Source organism: Hydra vulgaris, chromosome 10 (assembly GCF_038396675.1).
Source record: "Hydra vulgaris chromosome 10, alternate assembly HydraT2T_AEP".
NCBI lineage: Eukaryota > Metazoa > Cnidaria > Hydrozoa > Anthoathecata > Hydridae > Hydra > Hydra vulgaris.
Genome location: NC_088929.1, coordinates 45,769,668 through 45,786,680, shown reverse-complemented (window position 1 = coordinate 45,786,680; position 17,013 = coordinate 45,769,668). Strand labels below are relative to the sequence as shown.

Genomic DNA, 17,013 nt, shown 5'->3' with positions numbered 1-17,013 from the left:
AATAAAGAAATTAAGATCATTTGTTTTTATAAAACAACTATTTAATGTATAACAGTTTTTTATATATTGTTGTTTTATTACAACAATTGATTATATTTTTACATTTGAATATTGTTTTTTATTAATTATATAATTAATTACTAACCTATTAAATAAAAATTAAATATAAAAAATCATTAAAAAAAATGTTTGGCTTTTTTTTTTTTTTTTTTGCAAGTTGTTTGTCTTTTTATTGTTAAAAAATCATTTATTTTTACAATTAAAATTTTAATATACCTGGCATGAAGAATCAACAAAATAAAATTTCAGAATAAAATTTTGTTACCGAAACGCAATAATTTTAATTTTTTATTACAACAATTGATTATATTTTTACATTTGAATATTGTTTTTTATTAATTATATAATTAATTACTAACCTATTAAATAAAAATTAAATATAAAAAATCATTAAAAAAATGTTTGGTTTTTTTTTTTTTTTTTTGCAAGTTGTTTGTCTTTTTATCGCTAAAAAAGCATTTATTTTTTCAATTAAAATTTTAATATACCTGGCATAAAGAATCAATAAAATAAAATTTCAGAATAAAATTTTGTTACCGAAACGCAATAATTTTAATTTTTCAAAAAAGCCCGTGCTACGGGCTTTTTTGAAAAATTAAAATTATTTTCTTTATTATTAAAATTATTTTGTTTAATATTAAAATCAATTTTCGCGTGCTACGCTTGCCAAATATCTAGGCAGCAAGCGTAGCCCGCGAAAAAAGGTTTAGACAGGCTATTTATAGCTTGAGCACTCATATACTCCTGCCGAAGCCTGCATTAAAATACAAGTTCTTATTCGAGAAGCCATTTTTAGAGAACTTTCTGAAAAACTTAGCAGACAAACAACGGTTTCTAATTGGCTAAAACATTACCTAATACATTGAAAGAAAAAAATGCGGTTATTTTTAAAAAAAGATGTTAATTTTCATTAAGTTTGGTAGAGCATAAGAATTAGAGGTTTTTTGATCAAATTTCATTTTGTCTTGAAATGAAGTGAGATTAGATTTTTTTAATTTATTATTACATTGAGATGGTAACAATTAATTAAAAAGTAAGCTAATGTCTTCCTAAATGATAAATTGCTTCATTTCGTTTTGCCAATCTTGCTAAAATTTACTGTTTAATTCCGAGATGCAACAGCTTAATACTGATCCAATTAAGTAACATTAACAAGTTTATCTTGTGAGTTGACCAGTCATATTTTAGTATAATAGTCATGGATTCGTTTTGTAGCTTTTCAATAATATTTAAGCTTTTATTATTTACATCAAGAAAATTATAGGCATAGTATTTTTAGTTATCACCAATAATGGTTCGAACAATTAACTTTTTGATCCGTTTAGTTAAATATTAGTACATTTTTGCAAGATATCCAGTTTTCATTGCAATTTACTTGATTTTTAATGTCTTTAGTATAATTGATTTTTCAATGAATTTAAATTCCTAAATTTTATAAGTTACAATATATTTATAAAAACATCATTTAATGTATCTAGTTGTATCTAGTTAAACTATCATTAGGTTAACCGCACACTAGTCTAAAAACACTGGGTTCATCTGTATAAAAATATACATGAATATGTTATATATATATATATATATATATATATATATATATATATATATATATATATATATATATATATATATATATATATATATATATATATATATATATATATATATATATATATATATATATATATATATATATATATATATATATATATATATCTTTGGTCCTAGGTAAAAAGGGCTTAAGACAGTATTTCACAAAAAAAAATTTCATATTCATAGTATTTTTAAATATTCATTGTATCAAGAATTTTAATGGCTACATGTATAAGGAATATAATATATAAAAATACCTTAAATATGTAAGGATATAATAAACTTACAAACATTAAATTTTCAAACATTGATACTGCTGTCTCAAAGAGTTGGTCAAATTGACTTATGCCCTTTCTACCCAGGACCAAAGACATATATATATATATATATATATATATATATATATATATATATATATATATATATATATATATATATATATATTTATATATATATATATATATACATATATATATATATATATATATATATATATATATATATATATATATATATATATATATATATATATATATATTTAAAGATGCATTCATATATTTTATTATTCATTTTTGTTTTGGTTGTAAATTTATTATTAAAAATTTATTTATATATCAACAAAATTAATTTTTCATTGTTTAATAACATTAACAATTACAACAGTAATAGTAAATATTTAAAAAATAATAATAATAAAAAATAATAAAAAAAACACATTGATTTGACTTATTTTAGATAGAACCCAAAAACCACTTTACCTCTTGGGTTCTACTTAAACCTTGCACTTACCCTAACCCAACCCCTGACCATGATGCTGACATTAACCAAACCCTGTTTAATAACAATAATAGTAACTATAAAAAATATTTAAAAAATATTAATAAAAAAACAGATTGATTTGACTAATTTTAGCTGGAAACCAAAAGCTTCACCTATTGGTATCTAGCTAATGCGTAATTGATCTTTTTTGTAACTATGTTTAAATTATCAAGTAGATAAAAAAGAACAAAATCTTTATCAACTGCAAGAGAGTAAGTTAATTTACTCAAGATTAGATATTATAAGTTTTTTAGTTAGAGGCTCAAATATCTTGGTAATAGTAATAAGACTAAATAGGCATTAGTTAGAAGAAGCAAAGATCTCCAGAGTTTTAAGAAATAGGAATCACATATAACATATACAAGAAGAAAGAAAACAAGAACAACCTAAAGGGATCCCATGTATCAAGACAAGTTGCGTTCATATCATATATAAACATTAGAAAATAAGTTAAAAGTTAATTAAACTTTTAAAAACAAATTATTGAATGAGATATTAACAAAAGCATTTGTTGTTTTGCATTATATTTCCAGTTGAGAGCCTAATTTTAGGCTCTCAAATCTGCATAGTTTTTTTTGTTAAAAAAACATCTGGTTTCAATAATAAATGTTTTCCCTCACTGCAGAGTTTTTTAAACTCAGTTCAGTTTTACACAATCAGATTGGATTTTCCCCTTCAAATTTTGTCTGTGGTGGATGTAAAAAACGTTGGCTATAGCATGTTTTTGTTTTTTGTTTAACATATCGTTAGGTGTTTGAGTTAAATAAACTAATATAATAAAAATAGCAATTTAGGCAAAGCGAACTTTAAAATACACAAGATAAATATTTTTCTTAGAAATAATAGTAATTAATTTTTTCATATACATCACTAAGTACAATATAATCCAACATGGTTAAATTTTGAAAGATTTAAAAATCTTTATTTTTTAATAAATTGAGGAAACTATTTTAAAAGTGATCTAATATATATTTTTAAGTTATGATTATAATAATTTATATTTCTAATTTAAGAAATTGTTTTTAAAATGATCTAATATATATTTTTCAGATATATATAAAATTTATATTAAAAACTTGAATATTACATTTTCTTTTTATGCCCAATGAGGAAATGCCTGGAATTTAAGTTTTTTGAAAGAAACTTTTTGATTTGACGTCAAATATAAGCACATTAATCAGACCTGATTTAAAAATAAAAATAGTGAATGATCAGGAACTTTCTTTCGCCAGAATCAAAACGGCATTAAAAATTAAAAGTTTTTTGTTAACATCTCATTCAATAATTTGTTTTGGAAAGTTTTATTAGCTTTAACTTATTTTCTAATGTTTATCTATGATATGAACACAACTTGTCTCAGCACTCGAGGATCCCTTTAAGAAAAATAATTATTTAACATTTTAGGAGTCTTGAACAATATTTATAAATAAAGTAAAAAACCTGGGCAAGGTACTCCAATGTTGCAGATTCGAAACTCATAACTATTACCAATACAAACTACACCTATTGTATCACCTTGACATACTCTAGAGCGATATTGAAAAGGAGAAATGTCAGCTTGAAGTTGACACGTTTTGAGACAAGGATTCCAACTACTCCATGTTGAATAACTACCTTTACAAACAAGAAATCATCAATTAAAAAAATAGAAGCCATTAATTTGATAAGCATATAAAATTTTAATGACACAAAAAGTAAAGATTTTCATTTGTTACCTAAACAGGATACATTTTGATTGCAAGGTCGTTGATTAATTATATCGCTATTGTTGCAACCAATATTGAATGTAGAACTTACTAAACAAGTCCTGTTTCTATACTGATAAGGTCCATCACCAATAGTCTTACATGTACCAGAACATGCACCCCATGAACTCCAATCTGATAAACTTCCTAAATATATATATATATATATATATATATATATATATATATATATATATATATATATATATATATATATATATATATATATATATATATATATATATATATATATATATATATATATATATATATATGTATATATATATATATATATAAATATATATATATATATAAATATATATATATATATATATATATATATATATAAAAATAAATATATATATATATATATATATAAATTTTTTTTCTCAGCATAAAATGTGTAAATACTCTAATAAATAAGACAATTTTTTTAATTTTTGTTAAAATCATTTATTTTATACATGTTTTAACTATATCATAGCCATCATCAGTTAAACTATATTAAAATGCTTAAATCAAATTAGTAAAATTAAGTTGAAATAATAGAGAACTTATAATAAGAAATACAATAAAAATGCAACAGATGTTTTAAAAAAGATAAAAGAGCCGGTAATGCTAAAAGAAACTAGATTGAAATTGTCATTTTTACATGGTTCATTTGTTTATTAATAGTGGGTTTTTCCCACTCTATGTACATGCTTTCTTTGAGTTTTAATATAAATTTGTTGGAGACCAAAACCGAAATGGAAAAAGTTTATAAATATTGGGTATTAATAAATGTGTGAGTTTTTATCCCTTTTTGGTGCTTGATTATTCATATCTTTAAATGGCGAGTAGTTTCGCTAAATAATAGGATTTACAGCCTGTGCATTCAAATTTACAGACAATGAATGAATTAAAGTCTGTAGGAAAGGGATATTTTCCAGAAAAAAATTTTGAAAAAAAAGTAAAAATTAAGGTGACCGATTAACAATATCTTTTAATGACTTTAGTCTTTGTTTGGTTAAATGAGATATTTTACCAATATAAGGAAGTTTAAAATATTGATAATTTTGTAGGTTTTCCGAATGCAATAAAATGTCGACATTGGTGTTGTTAATATAAGAGTTTTCTTAATCGACCAAGATGGGTACAAGTTGCATTTGAGAATTTTATAAAGATTGTTAATATCATGACTAAGACCAAGACTAGTGTTATTTAATTTATAAGCTCTATCAATTAAACATTTAACCAAACTAACTTTGTATTAAAATGAAGTACAACTAAAAAAGTTTGTGTAGAGTCCCGAGCAAGTTTTCTTATGAAAAATAGTGGTTTGTTTGTGTGTAATGTGTTTGTTTTATTTAGAGTTTTATTTAGATTTTAAAAATATTTTTGATTGAATTTCTTTTTCCATTGTAAAAGTAATAGAACTATGTTTATTATTAATATACTCCAAGAATAAATGGGCATGATTTTCAGAAGTGAAAGCAGCAAAAATGTCATCTAAGTACCGTTCATAAAAAGCTGGTTTTTCCCTGTTATATGATTTGAGACATATATCTTTAAAATTTTCCATGAAAAGATAAGCAAGAACAGGTGCTAAGGGAGAACCCATACCAAGACCATCAATTTGGTCATAAATTTGTCCTTTGAAGAGAAAATGAGTTTGAGATACTGCAAAATTGAAGAGTTTTTTTAAATCACTTTTACTTATTATAAATTTAACTTTACTATTTATAATGCTATTGACGGCAATATCTATTGTTTCTTGTAGTGGAATATTGGTGTATAAACTTGTAATAATTTATTATTTATTGTAATTTTTATTAGTATTTAAGATTAATAGGTACCTCAAAGTGTACATACATCAACTGATATAGCCATAAGTGAAGTAGAGTATGTAATTTGCAATGTAATTGAAGCATGCAAGTAATGTGAGCAACAATATGAGAACAATATTTGTACAAGAGTACAAAAAATGACTTACTAGAAGTAAAACATTTAAATTTAAAAAAATAACTTACTGTGAGAAGGACTTGAAATTTGAAAACTTGGGCCATGCAAATAATTTGGGGCCCCCCTCCTCCATAAAAAAAAAGCCTGTTCAAATTTTTTGATTATATTACTGGTATATAAGTATATATATGTAGTACAGCCTTTGTTTATTAAAATGTTATTTTTCTTGTCTTTTGTTTTTCATGTTTTGCAAACTCTTCAATCACATCATGGAAGCATGGTCAGCGATATGGGTTTTAAAATGGTGGGGCACAATCGTCTATTTCTAAAACAAATACTCTAAATCTAGAATTTTCTCTAAAAAAAAAAAAGTCCTTTAGAAAAAAGTGGGGCTACCCCAGCATCTCACAGTGAGTCAGTAATAATAAGTATATAACTTATATATATAAACATGTGATACATCAATGTCATATTTTGGGTCAAAAAATTTAAATTTTCTATTAAAAATAATTTTAACGCATACCTATGACACATACAACGCGCGCTTATGAGTGTGTCATTTATGCGCACAAAATTTGATTTTAATAAAAAAAAATCGGATTCCTGGATTCAAAATACCTTATAAAAGAATACCACATTTTTTTTAATGCAAATATTTCTTGTGCCTCAAGCTACACATGTGTATATGTGTTAGAGCCTTTGGGCCAAAACGTTTAGAGTTCAACTCATAACAGAAGCATACTGATATTAGGATTGTCTTCAATAAATCTAATAATTACATCTACTGCCACTCCCGTTATATCAGCAAAAGCTTCAGCATTTTCAAATGCCCTTCTGACAGTGTTTCCATTGTTAGTGTTGTCAAAACCCTGTTTGGCATACCAACTATAAGACTTAGCTCTTCTCTAAACCTCATTTAAATGTTCTTTTTCTACTTTATGCGGGTGCTTTTTCAGTAGGGGATTTAGCAAATTATTTTTTAATGTCTAACTTATATCCTAAATGTAAAATGTATTCAAAACATCTGAGCCAGCAATGCAGAGTAGAAAAGCCCAAAGACAAATTTTTTCATTGATTGGTTTAGATGTGATCAATGCTGGGTTATTAAGTTCACTGGGCTTAGCTCCGCAAACATTACATGATTTGGGAGGACAGAGTGTTAGTGAGGGCATTAACCACTTTACAATCAAACATGGTTAAATCTAGTTTGAACTTAAATGTGATGGTCATATCAGGTTTGCCTTCCTCTACTTCTAACTTTACTTTAAACTTGATTAGTTTATTCATTTCTGTTTTGAAAAAAAAAATTTATACTCATTTCTTATCAATTCTTCTGTTTCTTTTTGATATTGGAGATGTAGGGGTCTACAGTAATGTATACTAGAGGGCTTCTTATCTAACCATACCATACATTTTTGTTCATGATGGTTAATTTAAGTGGAACAATAGCTGTCTGGAAAAGACTTAGTTCGTTAACTTAGGCTTCACCAATATTTGTATCAGTATATTTTTGTTTATAGACACTTTGACTGGAGGCACCATCAAAACCACCTTTAAAGTGAAGTAGACCTTTAAACCTTCGCCCGATTTCAGCAAAAGATCTAATTTCTTGGCATTCTGTAAAAATTAATATCCTTGTCAGAGCATGATAAAACATACCCTGTAGAGGAGTTGAAGCAGATATTTCTGTCAGAATTAGTCTCTCAGGATAACATTTGTGTCTCTTATTCTTAATTTCATGAAGTGAAGGATAAATACCAGCATTATGTATTATCGATGAACTTCTAATAATTTGATACTGTTCATCAGAAAGGTCACACTGAATTTTTAAGCTCAAGGCATCTTCGGTTTTCATTTTTATCGGAAAATTTATCTCTGTCATTTTATCTTTTTCAGAAAAAGTCTTTTTTGTTAGGATCTCTAGTGGCCTTTTTTATTGAAGCTAATGCCAATGCTTCAGCAGGATGTTGAAGCTTTGGCGTTAGCTTCAATAAACTTGTAAACAATTTTTTAAACTGGGTTGAATTAAATTGATTTATTATTACCTTAGATCTTCTGCTTCTATCACCTAAATTTTCCCAGTTCTTGCATTTTCTACCTAGACATGCTGCAAAATGTTTTTTGTCAACAGTTACATCTTTGTTCAACCAAGTTCGCTCTTGTTCTAAAAGTCTAGAGAAGGTTCTTGAATATTTGCGCAGCTTTGATCGGAATTTACATTTAAATATTATTAGAGTTTTCTTTAGATTTATCATTTCAGGTTTTTCATTACTTTTATAGTTTAGACTCTCCAGTCTACAAAACTTACGTAGAAGAGCCTCGAGTAAATTATCACGATTAATTTTTAACTCTTGAATTATGGGAACTAAATGTATTCTTTTCATTTAACATATAAAAGAAAAGAAAAAAAAAAAAAAAACCTTGTTAATCAGCTTTTTTTTTTACCAAAAAACATCCTATAAGTTTTACCTTTATTAATAAGAAGTCAAAACTGTTGTTTTGTCCAATAACTTATGCTCACTGGTAAATATGGTTTCTATGAAAGGTAAGTAGTGAATGATACGAGGAGACATACAGTAGAAAGTTCAGTAAATGTGTTGTTTTTCATCACTATAGAAACTATATATTACGATAGCTATTAGCAGTAATCAATTTAAGTTTTTGGGGTTAAAATTTACCTGCCACTGAGAGTTGTTAAAAAAAAACAGATCAGAATTAGGATTGCCTGCAGGTTCTAAGCTATCAAAAAAGAAGATGTCTTTATAAATGATGAGTTTATAGCAGCATTATTAGCCAGCAGAGCCACATTAAAGGTAAGATTATATAGAAAAATATTTACTATTTTAGTCCTAGTTTTTTAAAAAAACTAGGACTAAAATAGTAAATATTTGAGAAAGCAAAAAAAGTACCTTGTTGCTTTGAAAATATATTGACACAAAGAACATGAAAATAGAATTCTGTGAAGTACTTGTGTTTTAGCTTAATTAAATATAGCTTTATATTTTTTTCTTTAGTAATTTTTACATATATTTATACATAAATAATCTCTAAAACAAGGTAGATAAGAAATGTAAATAACATTTAAGATTTCAAGTCATAAGCTTAAATTAACTTCATAAGGTTCGAAAAGTAGAACAAAAATATATATAAAATCATGAGAAATCAGTTATTTAACATTAGAATCATTATTCTTACTATTTTTGAGCTCATCAATAATGTTTTTAACTTAGGATTGTGTCAATCGGTGACCTCAGGAAGTCAAAATATAACTGGTTTTCAAAGTAAAAATAAAACGCTAAGTTCATAACAAAACCATGTGAAGTTGTTGTTTTTCCGGACTGTTAAGGACCATTGATTTGATACCGAAAGTCAGAAATACAATCACGGTTAGCCTTAACTAAATTTAGGTTTCCTGAATTGTGTCAGAATTAATTTCAACGTTTTCTGAAAGAGTATATTTTACTGATCACTATGTATATAGTCCACCAAATCAGAAAACTCCTATTAAGTAATTATGGCATTTTAAAGATTTTTTCGCGCCTTTTTTTCGCGTTTTTTTTGTCTTTTACGACCACCTTTAATCCGCTATTTTTTTCTGCCACAAATTTAATTGCGAAAGACAATCATAAAACAAATTTTGTTTAAAAAAATGTTAAGAATTGGTAAATCACATCCTCAGACTGTTTTAGATCATCAAAAGAACAGAGAAAAAGTATGTCTTTTTTGTGGTCGCAAATGTCATATGAAAAGAAACAGCCAAAGCCATATAATTTCTAAATTTCAGAACTGTTTTTCGGATCATAACATTGCTGATGATCAATAACCTACTGGATTGTGCCCAAGGTTGGTATAGTTGATTTTTAAATAAATAAATATATATAAGAAGTACATATTTCATAAACGTACACAGTTAACAGTTAGGTGTACTTCGGAGCGAAAAGGACGTAAAGACACTTTTTTTTCCAATTATATTTAGATGTTTTTAAGATGTCTTTTATAGATTAAGGGGCATCCATAAAGTACGTACGCAGTAAAAGCACTGGTTTCAGACACTCCCCCTTTTTTTAATTATTTCTCAATTATTTTATGTTATTTTTTCACTCAGCCAAAGTCAGATTTCTTAAACATACTTAAAACATTTTTTTAATTTTTTGTTTGTGATAAGTATTTTTTAAATGAAGTTGTTGATTTAAAACGTTTAAATTTTTTTATTACTAAAAAGTTACTATATGAAGCAACATTATTTATTAAATAACTTGTATCAAAATGTCGCCCTAATATTTTTAGTTACAACACAACCTTAGAATGTTATTGACATATATTTATAATATACTTTGCTAAAAATCTTTGCTAAAATTTATGGGTTTGTTGCTATATTGTAACTAGCTATAAATATAAATTATAGAGCTATCAGCAAGTTATAACAACATACATTGAAAAAATCTTGCCCTAGTTACACAAACTTTCCCTAAATTTTATCTATGAGCACATATATTAAAGAATAAAATCTAAGTTTCAAAAAGATGCCTCATAAAGAAGTTACGAAAGAAATGATTTCACTGAGCAATAAAACATTGCCTAAATTTAATTTAAGCGTCTTTTCATTTTTTGTTTTGTTTTTTGATACATGTACATAGAATAAAATTTAAACACTATTAAAGTATGAGTAGTAGTGATGCAGTAGTTAATATAATTGCTTCAGAATCAAAAGATGCAAGGTGCAATGCCTAGTTATATAAGCAACATGGCGTGAAAGTTTTAGTTACTGAATTCTATTCAGGTACTACTTTAAACTTTATAGATGTTACTTATAGATGTTAAAAGAAGCTAAACTTCATCTTCAACTTTTAAAGATGTAACTGAGAACTTGAATGATGTAATTAAGAAATGAAAGTTGTAATTGAGAAATGTAAGATGTAATTTAGACGATGAAAGTTGTAAATAAAAAATCGTAATATGTAATTGAGAAGATAAAAGTCGTAATTGAGAAAAGTAAAAAGAATGCAAAGTTCTATGTATTTTGAATTTTGCAGTCCTTATATACTTTGCATTTTAAGGCTGTAAATAATAATATAATATCCATAAAATATAAAAAGTCATTAAAGAGGCATTTGAGGTTTAGGTGGTAACTGAAAAATCTTATTGGGTGTCAATTAAAACTTTCTTTTATTTTTGTTAGTCAAAAATTTAATTGAGATTTCAGATTAATAATAAATAAAACACAAATAATTTATTTACATAAAAATTTAAATTTAAACAAAGCAGTTAAAAATCATTGTATTATTCAGCTAAGCACCAGCTTCGACGTCTTCCATATCTAAAATTGTTGCGTAATGCGTGGTTATATGTAGTACAGTGCGGATACAATCACCTCCCATTATTGTATTTTTTGCATCGGTAAAAATTCTTTTTAAATACTGGATTCATTGTCCCATAATCTCAGCACCAAATATAGGTGGAATGCAAATAACATTTTTAACGTTTTTTATTTTGGACCAGGTAGCATCCACTGGGTTAAACATTCGGCTATAGGGTCCTAATCGTAACAACTGAGCCGGTGAATTTAAAAGACAATGCTCCATGTTACCCTTTCCAAACGAGCGTGACGTGGAGCATTGTCTGTTACGACGACCAAATCTTCTAAATGATTCCCGGATATAACCCACTGGTTAAACAAAGCCAACATGCACTCGTTACAAAAATCTGCTTTAAATAATCTTCCATCATGACGACATTTGTTGTTGATATAGCTGCAATCAAATGTATGTTTGCACCTTTTACAGAAGGTATTTTTATTATTCCTCTTTTCCCCTGTTTGGTACGTCCTTGCGTTTTTCTACAAAAAATATTAAAATTTGTTTTATCCAACCAAAGTATCTGATGACCATTTGTGATGTGTTCGTTCATGTTCCTAACATATTCAGCTCTTTTTTTTTTGTTCTCATTACTATTCATTGTAGTAGGTTCCTTGTGCACTTTTTTAAATAAAAATAGTCTGCCTTTGAGGTAATTGATAATTGTGGATGTGCTAACGCTAATATTAAATTGTCTTAACATCCTTGTTTTAATGGCCACCAATATTAGCTGAAAGTCACATTCAATCCATGTTAGTGTATCTTCGATTTGATTATCGATTAATTTTTTTGGTTTAAAACCACTTTTTCCAGTAAAATTTATATTTCCGCAGCGGACCCAATTGTATGCTGTCTTATATTTGACACCTAAAGTTTGAGTCACCCAATCGTCGTTTCGCTGAGCACATTCAATTACTCTTCTTCTATTATTTGACAAAGATAAAACATGTTTTGTTTCAACTTGTTCAGTTGTATGTATTTTATGTCTACAAATTGGACAAGGTGGTTCTGGTTGTTCCAGAAGTGGTTGTATACAAATTTGGTGAAATAAATGCTTGCACGGATTCAATTTAATAACAGACTTTCTATTCATAGTGTATTGACAAATAAAACAACGATCTTTCAATTTCATTACAGTATTACTGCATTACTGGTGCATATAAATGCTGAATTTAAATAATTAACTTATTAAAATGCATGTCCAAGAAGATCTTTTATGAACTTTAAGCTAAAATGGAATTCGCAATTATAAATAATGTATTCTCATTTACATATTACGATTTCTTACAACTTTTATTTTTCAAATTACATATTGTGATTTCTTATTACATGTTAGGTCTCTCAATTACATTTTAAAACTTCTTAATTACATGTATTGTTTTTTAATTACATATTGCCATTTCTAATTTACATGTTGTATTTCTCAATTACATCTTACTTTTCTTAATTACAACTTTCAAGTTCTCAATTATATCTTAAAAAGGTATAGAAACATCGTAGTCTTTAAAAGTTATGAACGTTTTTAACTCCTTCAATTTGGAGGATTAAAAATCTTGAATGGAGTTTTTTCTCTTGCTAATATGTTTACAATTTTAAAATAAATTCATAAATTTGAAACAACGATTTAAAATGATAAACTGATCACATGAACAAAAACACTAATCAACACCATAGAAGTAGAGAGTAACCACCACCTTAAATTAGTTCAATATTGGAGGAAATACTGCCTCATTATCACCAATACGCTTTCTATCTTCATAGAGATTATGTGATTATAAATTATTATTTTTTTAATTGCAAACTGTTATTCTTACTTTCTTAATCACTTAAACTTATTTTATAAATAAATATAAACTCTAACAAGTATTTTTGTTTGAATTATATTTGAGGTAAATCAATATATTTAAGAAAAATATATAAATATACAATTTAGAATTAAGGCAATAAAAATGATTAGTTAAATAAATTAACTTGTCAGTTGTACAAAACGATAACTCAAGATTATTTAAAAAACTTTGTTTGTATTTAAATTAGAAAAGTTTGTAAATTTTAGCTTAAATCTAGTGTTATTTGTCTAATTTATAATTTCTAAAAATTGTCCACACAAGATATATTGTTTAAAAAACAAGTCTTTCAAAATTTTATGTCAAATAACAACTAGGTTTTGTAGCTAAATACAACTCATACGTATCTAAAAAGTATTCGAATTATTATTTGATCAAAGTCCTAAATACAGCCTTTCTTTAAAGAGTTAATTTAATTCTTGCCAATCTGCTCGAACGTTATAAAATCTCTTTATACATTGTTCAGATTACTTCTAAATTAAATCAGTTATGGTTAAGTATAAAACTTAAAAAATGCAATAATTTCAACTTTTTATTTTTAACACTTTTAAAGCTGACTGTCTACTTTAAATATTATGAAACATTTTACTTCAATGTCTAATATTTAAAAATATAAATCATGTTTGCATATATTATTGTAATCTGTATTTTTTTGATAACTTCCAGTGCTACTTTTGTAGCTTCCATGATGTTGCGTATCTTTTCTTTCTCTTACATATTTAGCTTATTTGCTCTTGAAACTCTTGCATTTTTTAGTTTACGTTGCTGCTTTTAAAAATATTTTTTTTTTTTATTGCTGGGTTTGTTTTAGCTTTACATTTAATTGAGTAAACCGGATTAAACTGCACACCATATCATTCCGCACACTGATCGAAATAATCAAACAAAAACTAAACGGATATGGCTATGAAAAAGATAAAAAATATATTCAAATACAGAACTATCTCCTCTATTTGAATTGATAAAATTATATCCCGATTCAACTCCATTTTTTATTTTTTTACACAACTTCAACGGGGAGTCAATATTTTTTTATATACTTTTTATCGTTGCGAAAAAAATAGCGCTTGAACCGAAACTGATATAAAAACAATTTTAGCATTATCTTGTTGGAAATTTAAATTTAATTCTGATAGTATATTTTTATTCGGCTAGAGCAAAAATTTAAATGAAAAATCAAAAAAGTAAAAAAACTCGTTTTTCTGATAAAACCGCACACTCAATTAATTACTTAATTTAGTTTTTCGCAAGTGACTAAGCGCCTATCTTTATCTAATTAACTTAGTGTTAACTCCGGTTTAACTATGAATCATACCAAATAACTTGAAACAAGTTTTTAAATCTAATTTTAATTCAATGAATTTATCTTGATTTACAAATTTTGATTCTTACATTTTGTTGACTGCAATTAGTACTTTAATCATTTCATAAACCTTATTAAACCATTACTTATCTTTACAGTAGCGTGGGTTTTGGTTTTTATAACCATTAAATTTTTACTCGTAGAATTATTGAAACAATTCTATTTCTGATGCTTTTTAATTTAATAAAAAATAATCTTAAGATTTTGATGTTTTTTAAAATCAATGTTAGGTTGGCTGAATCTTTAGGATTTGTATAAATATTGAAACCAATATTTTTATTATTAAGAAATTGACAAAACATTGTGTCGTTTTTAATCTAACCAAATGCGTCTTTTTTATTTCATTAAAATCTTAAAACATATTTTTTCTCTTCTACAGCATACTCATATTTGTTCCCAGGCTTTGGTCATTTCAGTTTTTTACAAATGTTCCTCATTTGACATAAACATAAACTTATAAATGTTTGGAGTGTGCTCCACGTCTGAAAGTTACTCACCTCAAACAACAACAAAAATTTGATATGGGCCTGCATACTTTACATCTGTTTTAGTTTCAAAACTTCCAGCCTCTATAATTTAAATCTAACATAGAACTGCCTTATCAGTTTCCACCTAAATTGCGGTTGATTTTTAATTTAAACTAGTGATTTCAAATCACTATTGCAAACAATGATGATTTGCTACATAGTTTTTGTGATTGGGAACATTGTATCTTGATTTTTTATTTGTCTCCAAAACTCATACTATGCTAAAAATAGTATATCATTTGTTTGTCTTAATTTTTATAATTCTTAACCTCAGTTCAGTTTAAATATTTTACTTGTAAAATTATTATTTTCATTATGATATTTAGTCATGATTATATTAATTTTGTATTCAGCAAATGTTGCACTAATATGTTGGACATATTGAAAAAAAAAATGTGTGAAATACTTGTTAGCCGAGTTTTTTTAAACAAAAATTAACTTCTATAAATCAATTACTCACACATTTATAAATCTAAATGAAAAATATATTTAAATACAAAACTCGACTTTACAATAACTACTTTAACAACTGTAGAAAAAACCGAAGCTGTAAATTTTGTAACATTCTCTACCTATTGTAGGTACTTTTTTATTGTAGGTACTGTTTTATTGTAGGTACTGTTTTATTGTAGGTACTGTTTTATTGTAGGTACTGTTTTATTGTAGGTACTGTTTTATCGTAGGTACTGTTTTATTGTAGGTACTGTTTTATTGTAGGTACTGTTTTATTGTAGGTACTGTTTTATTGTAGGTACTGTTTTATTGTAGGTACTTTTTTATTGAAGGTACTGTTTTTTGTTGTTTTGTAATAAAAAGAAAAAAAAAAAATTTTACAAATTAAAAAAAGTACTTAAAAATTACTTAAGTTAATTTTAAAAAATACACTCACCTTCTGAAAATACGTGTAAAGAAACTATGCCGATAACAAAAACCAAATATTCCATTTTTTCTGTTTTATAAAAATGTTTTTAGCTATTATTTGATATATTTACAATTTTTCTTTACCTATGAAAACATGTAAAAAAAGGATTTATTTAGAAAAAAGTTCTATTAATAAAAAACTATTGTGTATTTTTCATATATAAATAAGATGCAAAAATTTACATTAGGAGAAATATTTAGATGCAAAAACAAAAAAACCAAAAAAAATTGAGATTTTAACCATGGAAGAAAAAAAATAATGCAAAAGATTCGAGGTTTTTGAATTTATTGGAGAAGTTTTGTTCTTGAATAAATTCAAAAATTTTTTCACTTAACTTTTTGCGTTAAGAAATAAACTTAATTTGTTGCTTTAGTTTTTGAAGACAGAATACTTAGCACATATTAAAATTTATTAAATAAAAACCTATTAGTTTTGAAAAATGCACATATTTTTATTTAATAGTTTGTTTGCTATACTAGTATCTTAAAAGACCAAATCCTGACCAATTTAACACTTAAGCCAGTAAATAAGTACATAGATCGTATCATTTGCGCACTAAAAATTGAAAGGAACTAAGTTAATTTTTTTTTTTCATATAATCTTTGAAATAAAAATAAAGATAAAATTTTATTATTAGAATAGTATCGTAACAATATTAGAGAAGTGACGTAAATAATCTAGGTCAAAGAGCATTCAGTCTGACAAAAAATTTGAAATGAGACGTTTGTTGTATTTTTAATCACTATAATTTTTTATAAGTAAACAGACAATTTTAATTAATATAAGTAATAAGTATATATATATATATATATATATATATATATATATATATATATATATATATA

At 25.8% G+C, this 17,013-nt stretch overlaps 1 protein-coding gene across 4 annotated transcripts in view; it reads right to left on the bottom strand.

Annotated features, from left to right (window-relative positions):
• Nucleotides 1–17,013, bottom strand: part of LOC105843740 (adhesion G-protein coupled receptor G2) — a 103,686-nt gene that overhangs the window by 75,589 nt on the left and 11,084 nt on the right. For 3 of the 4 annotated variants that reach the window (XM_065808140.1, XM_065808141.1, XM_065808143.1), the window contains exons 1-3: nt 16,136–16,257; nt 4,188–4,364; nt 3,913–4,086 (exon numbers count right to left, since the gene is read on the bottom strand). In XM_065808140.1, coding sequence (XP_065664212.1) covers nt 3,913–4,086; nt 4,188–4,364; nt 16,136–16,190 — 406 coding nt within the window. In that variant the 5' untranslated portion in view covers nt 16,191–16,257. Of the gene's footprint in view, nt 1–3,912; nt 4,087–4,187; nt 4,365–16,135; nt 16,258–17,013 lie in introns of those variants that run through there. The other variant, XM_065808142.1, reaches the window with a different exon arrangement.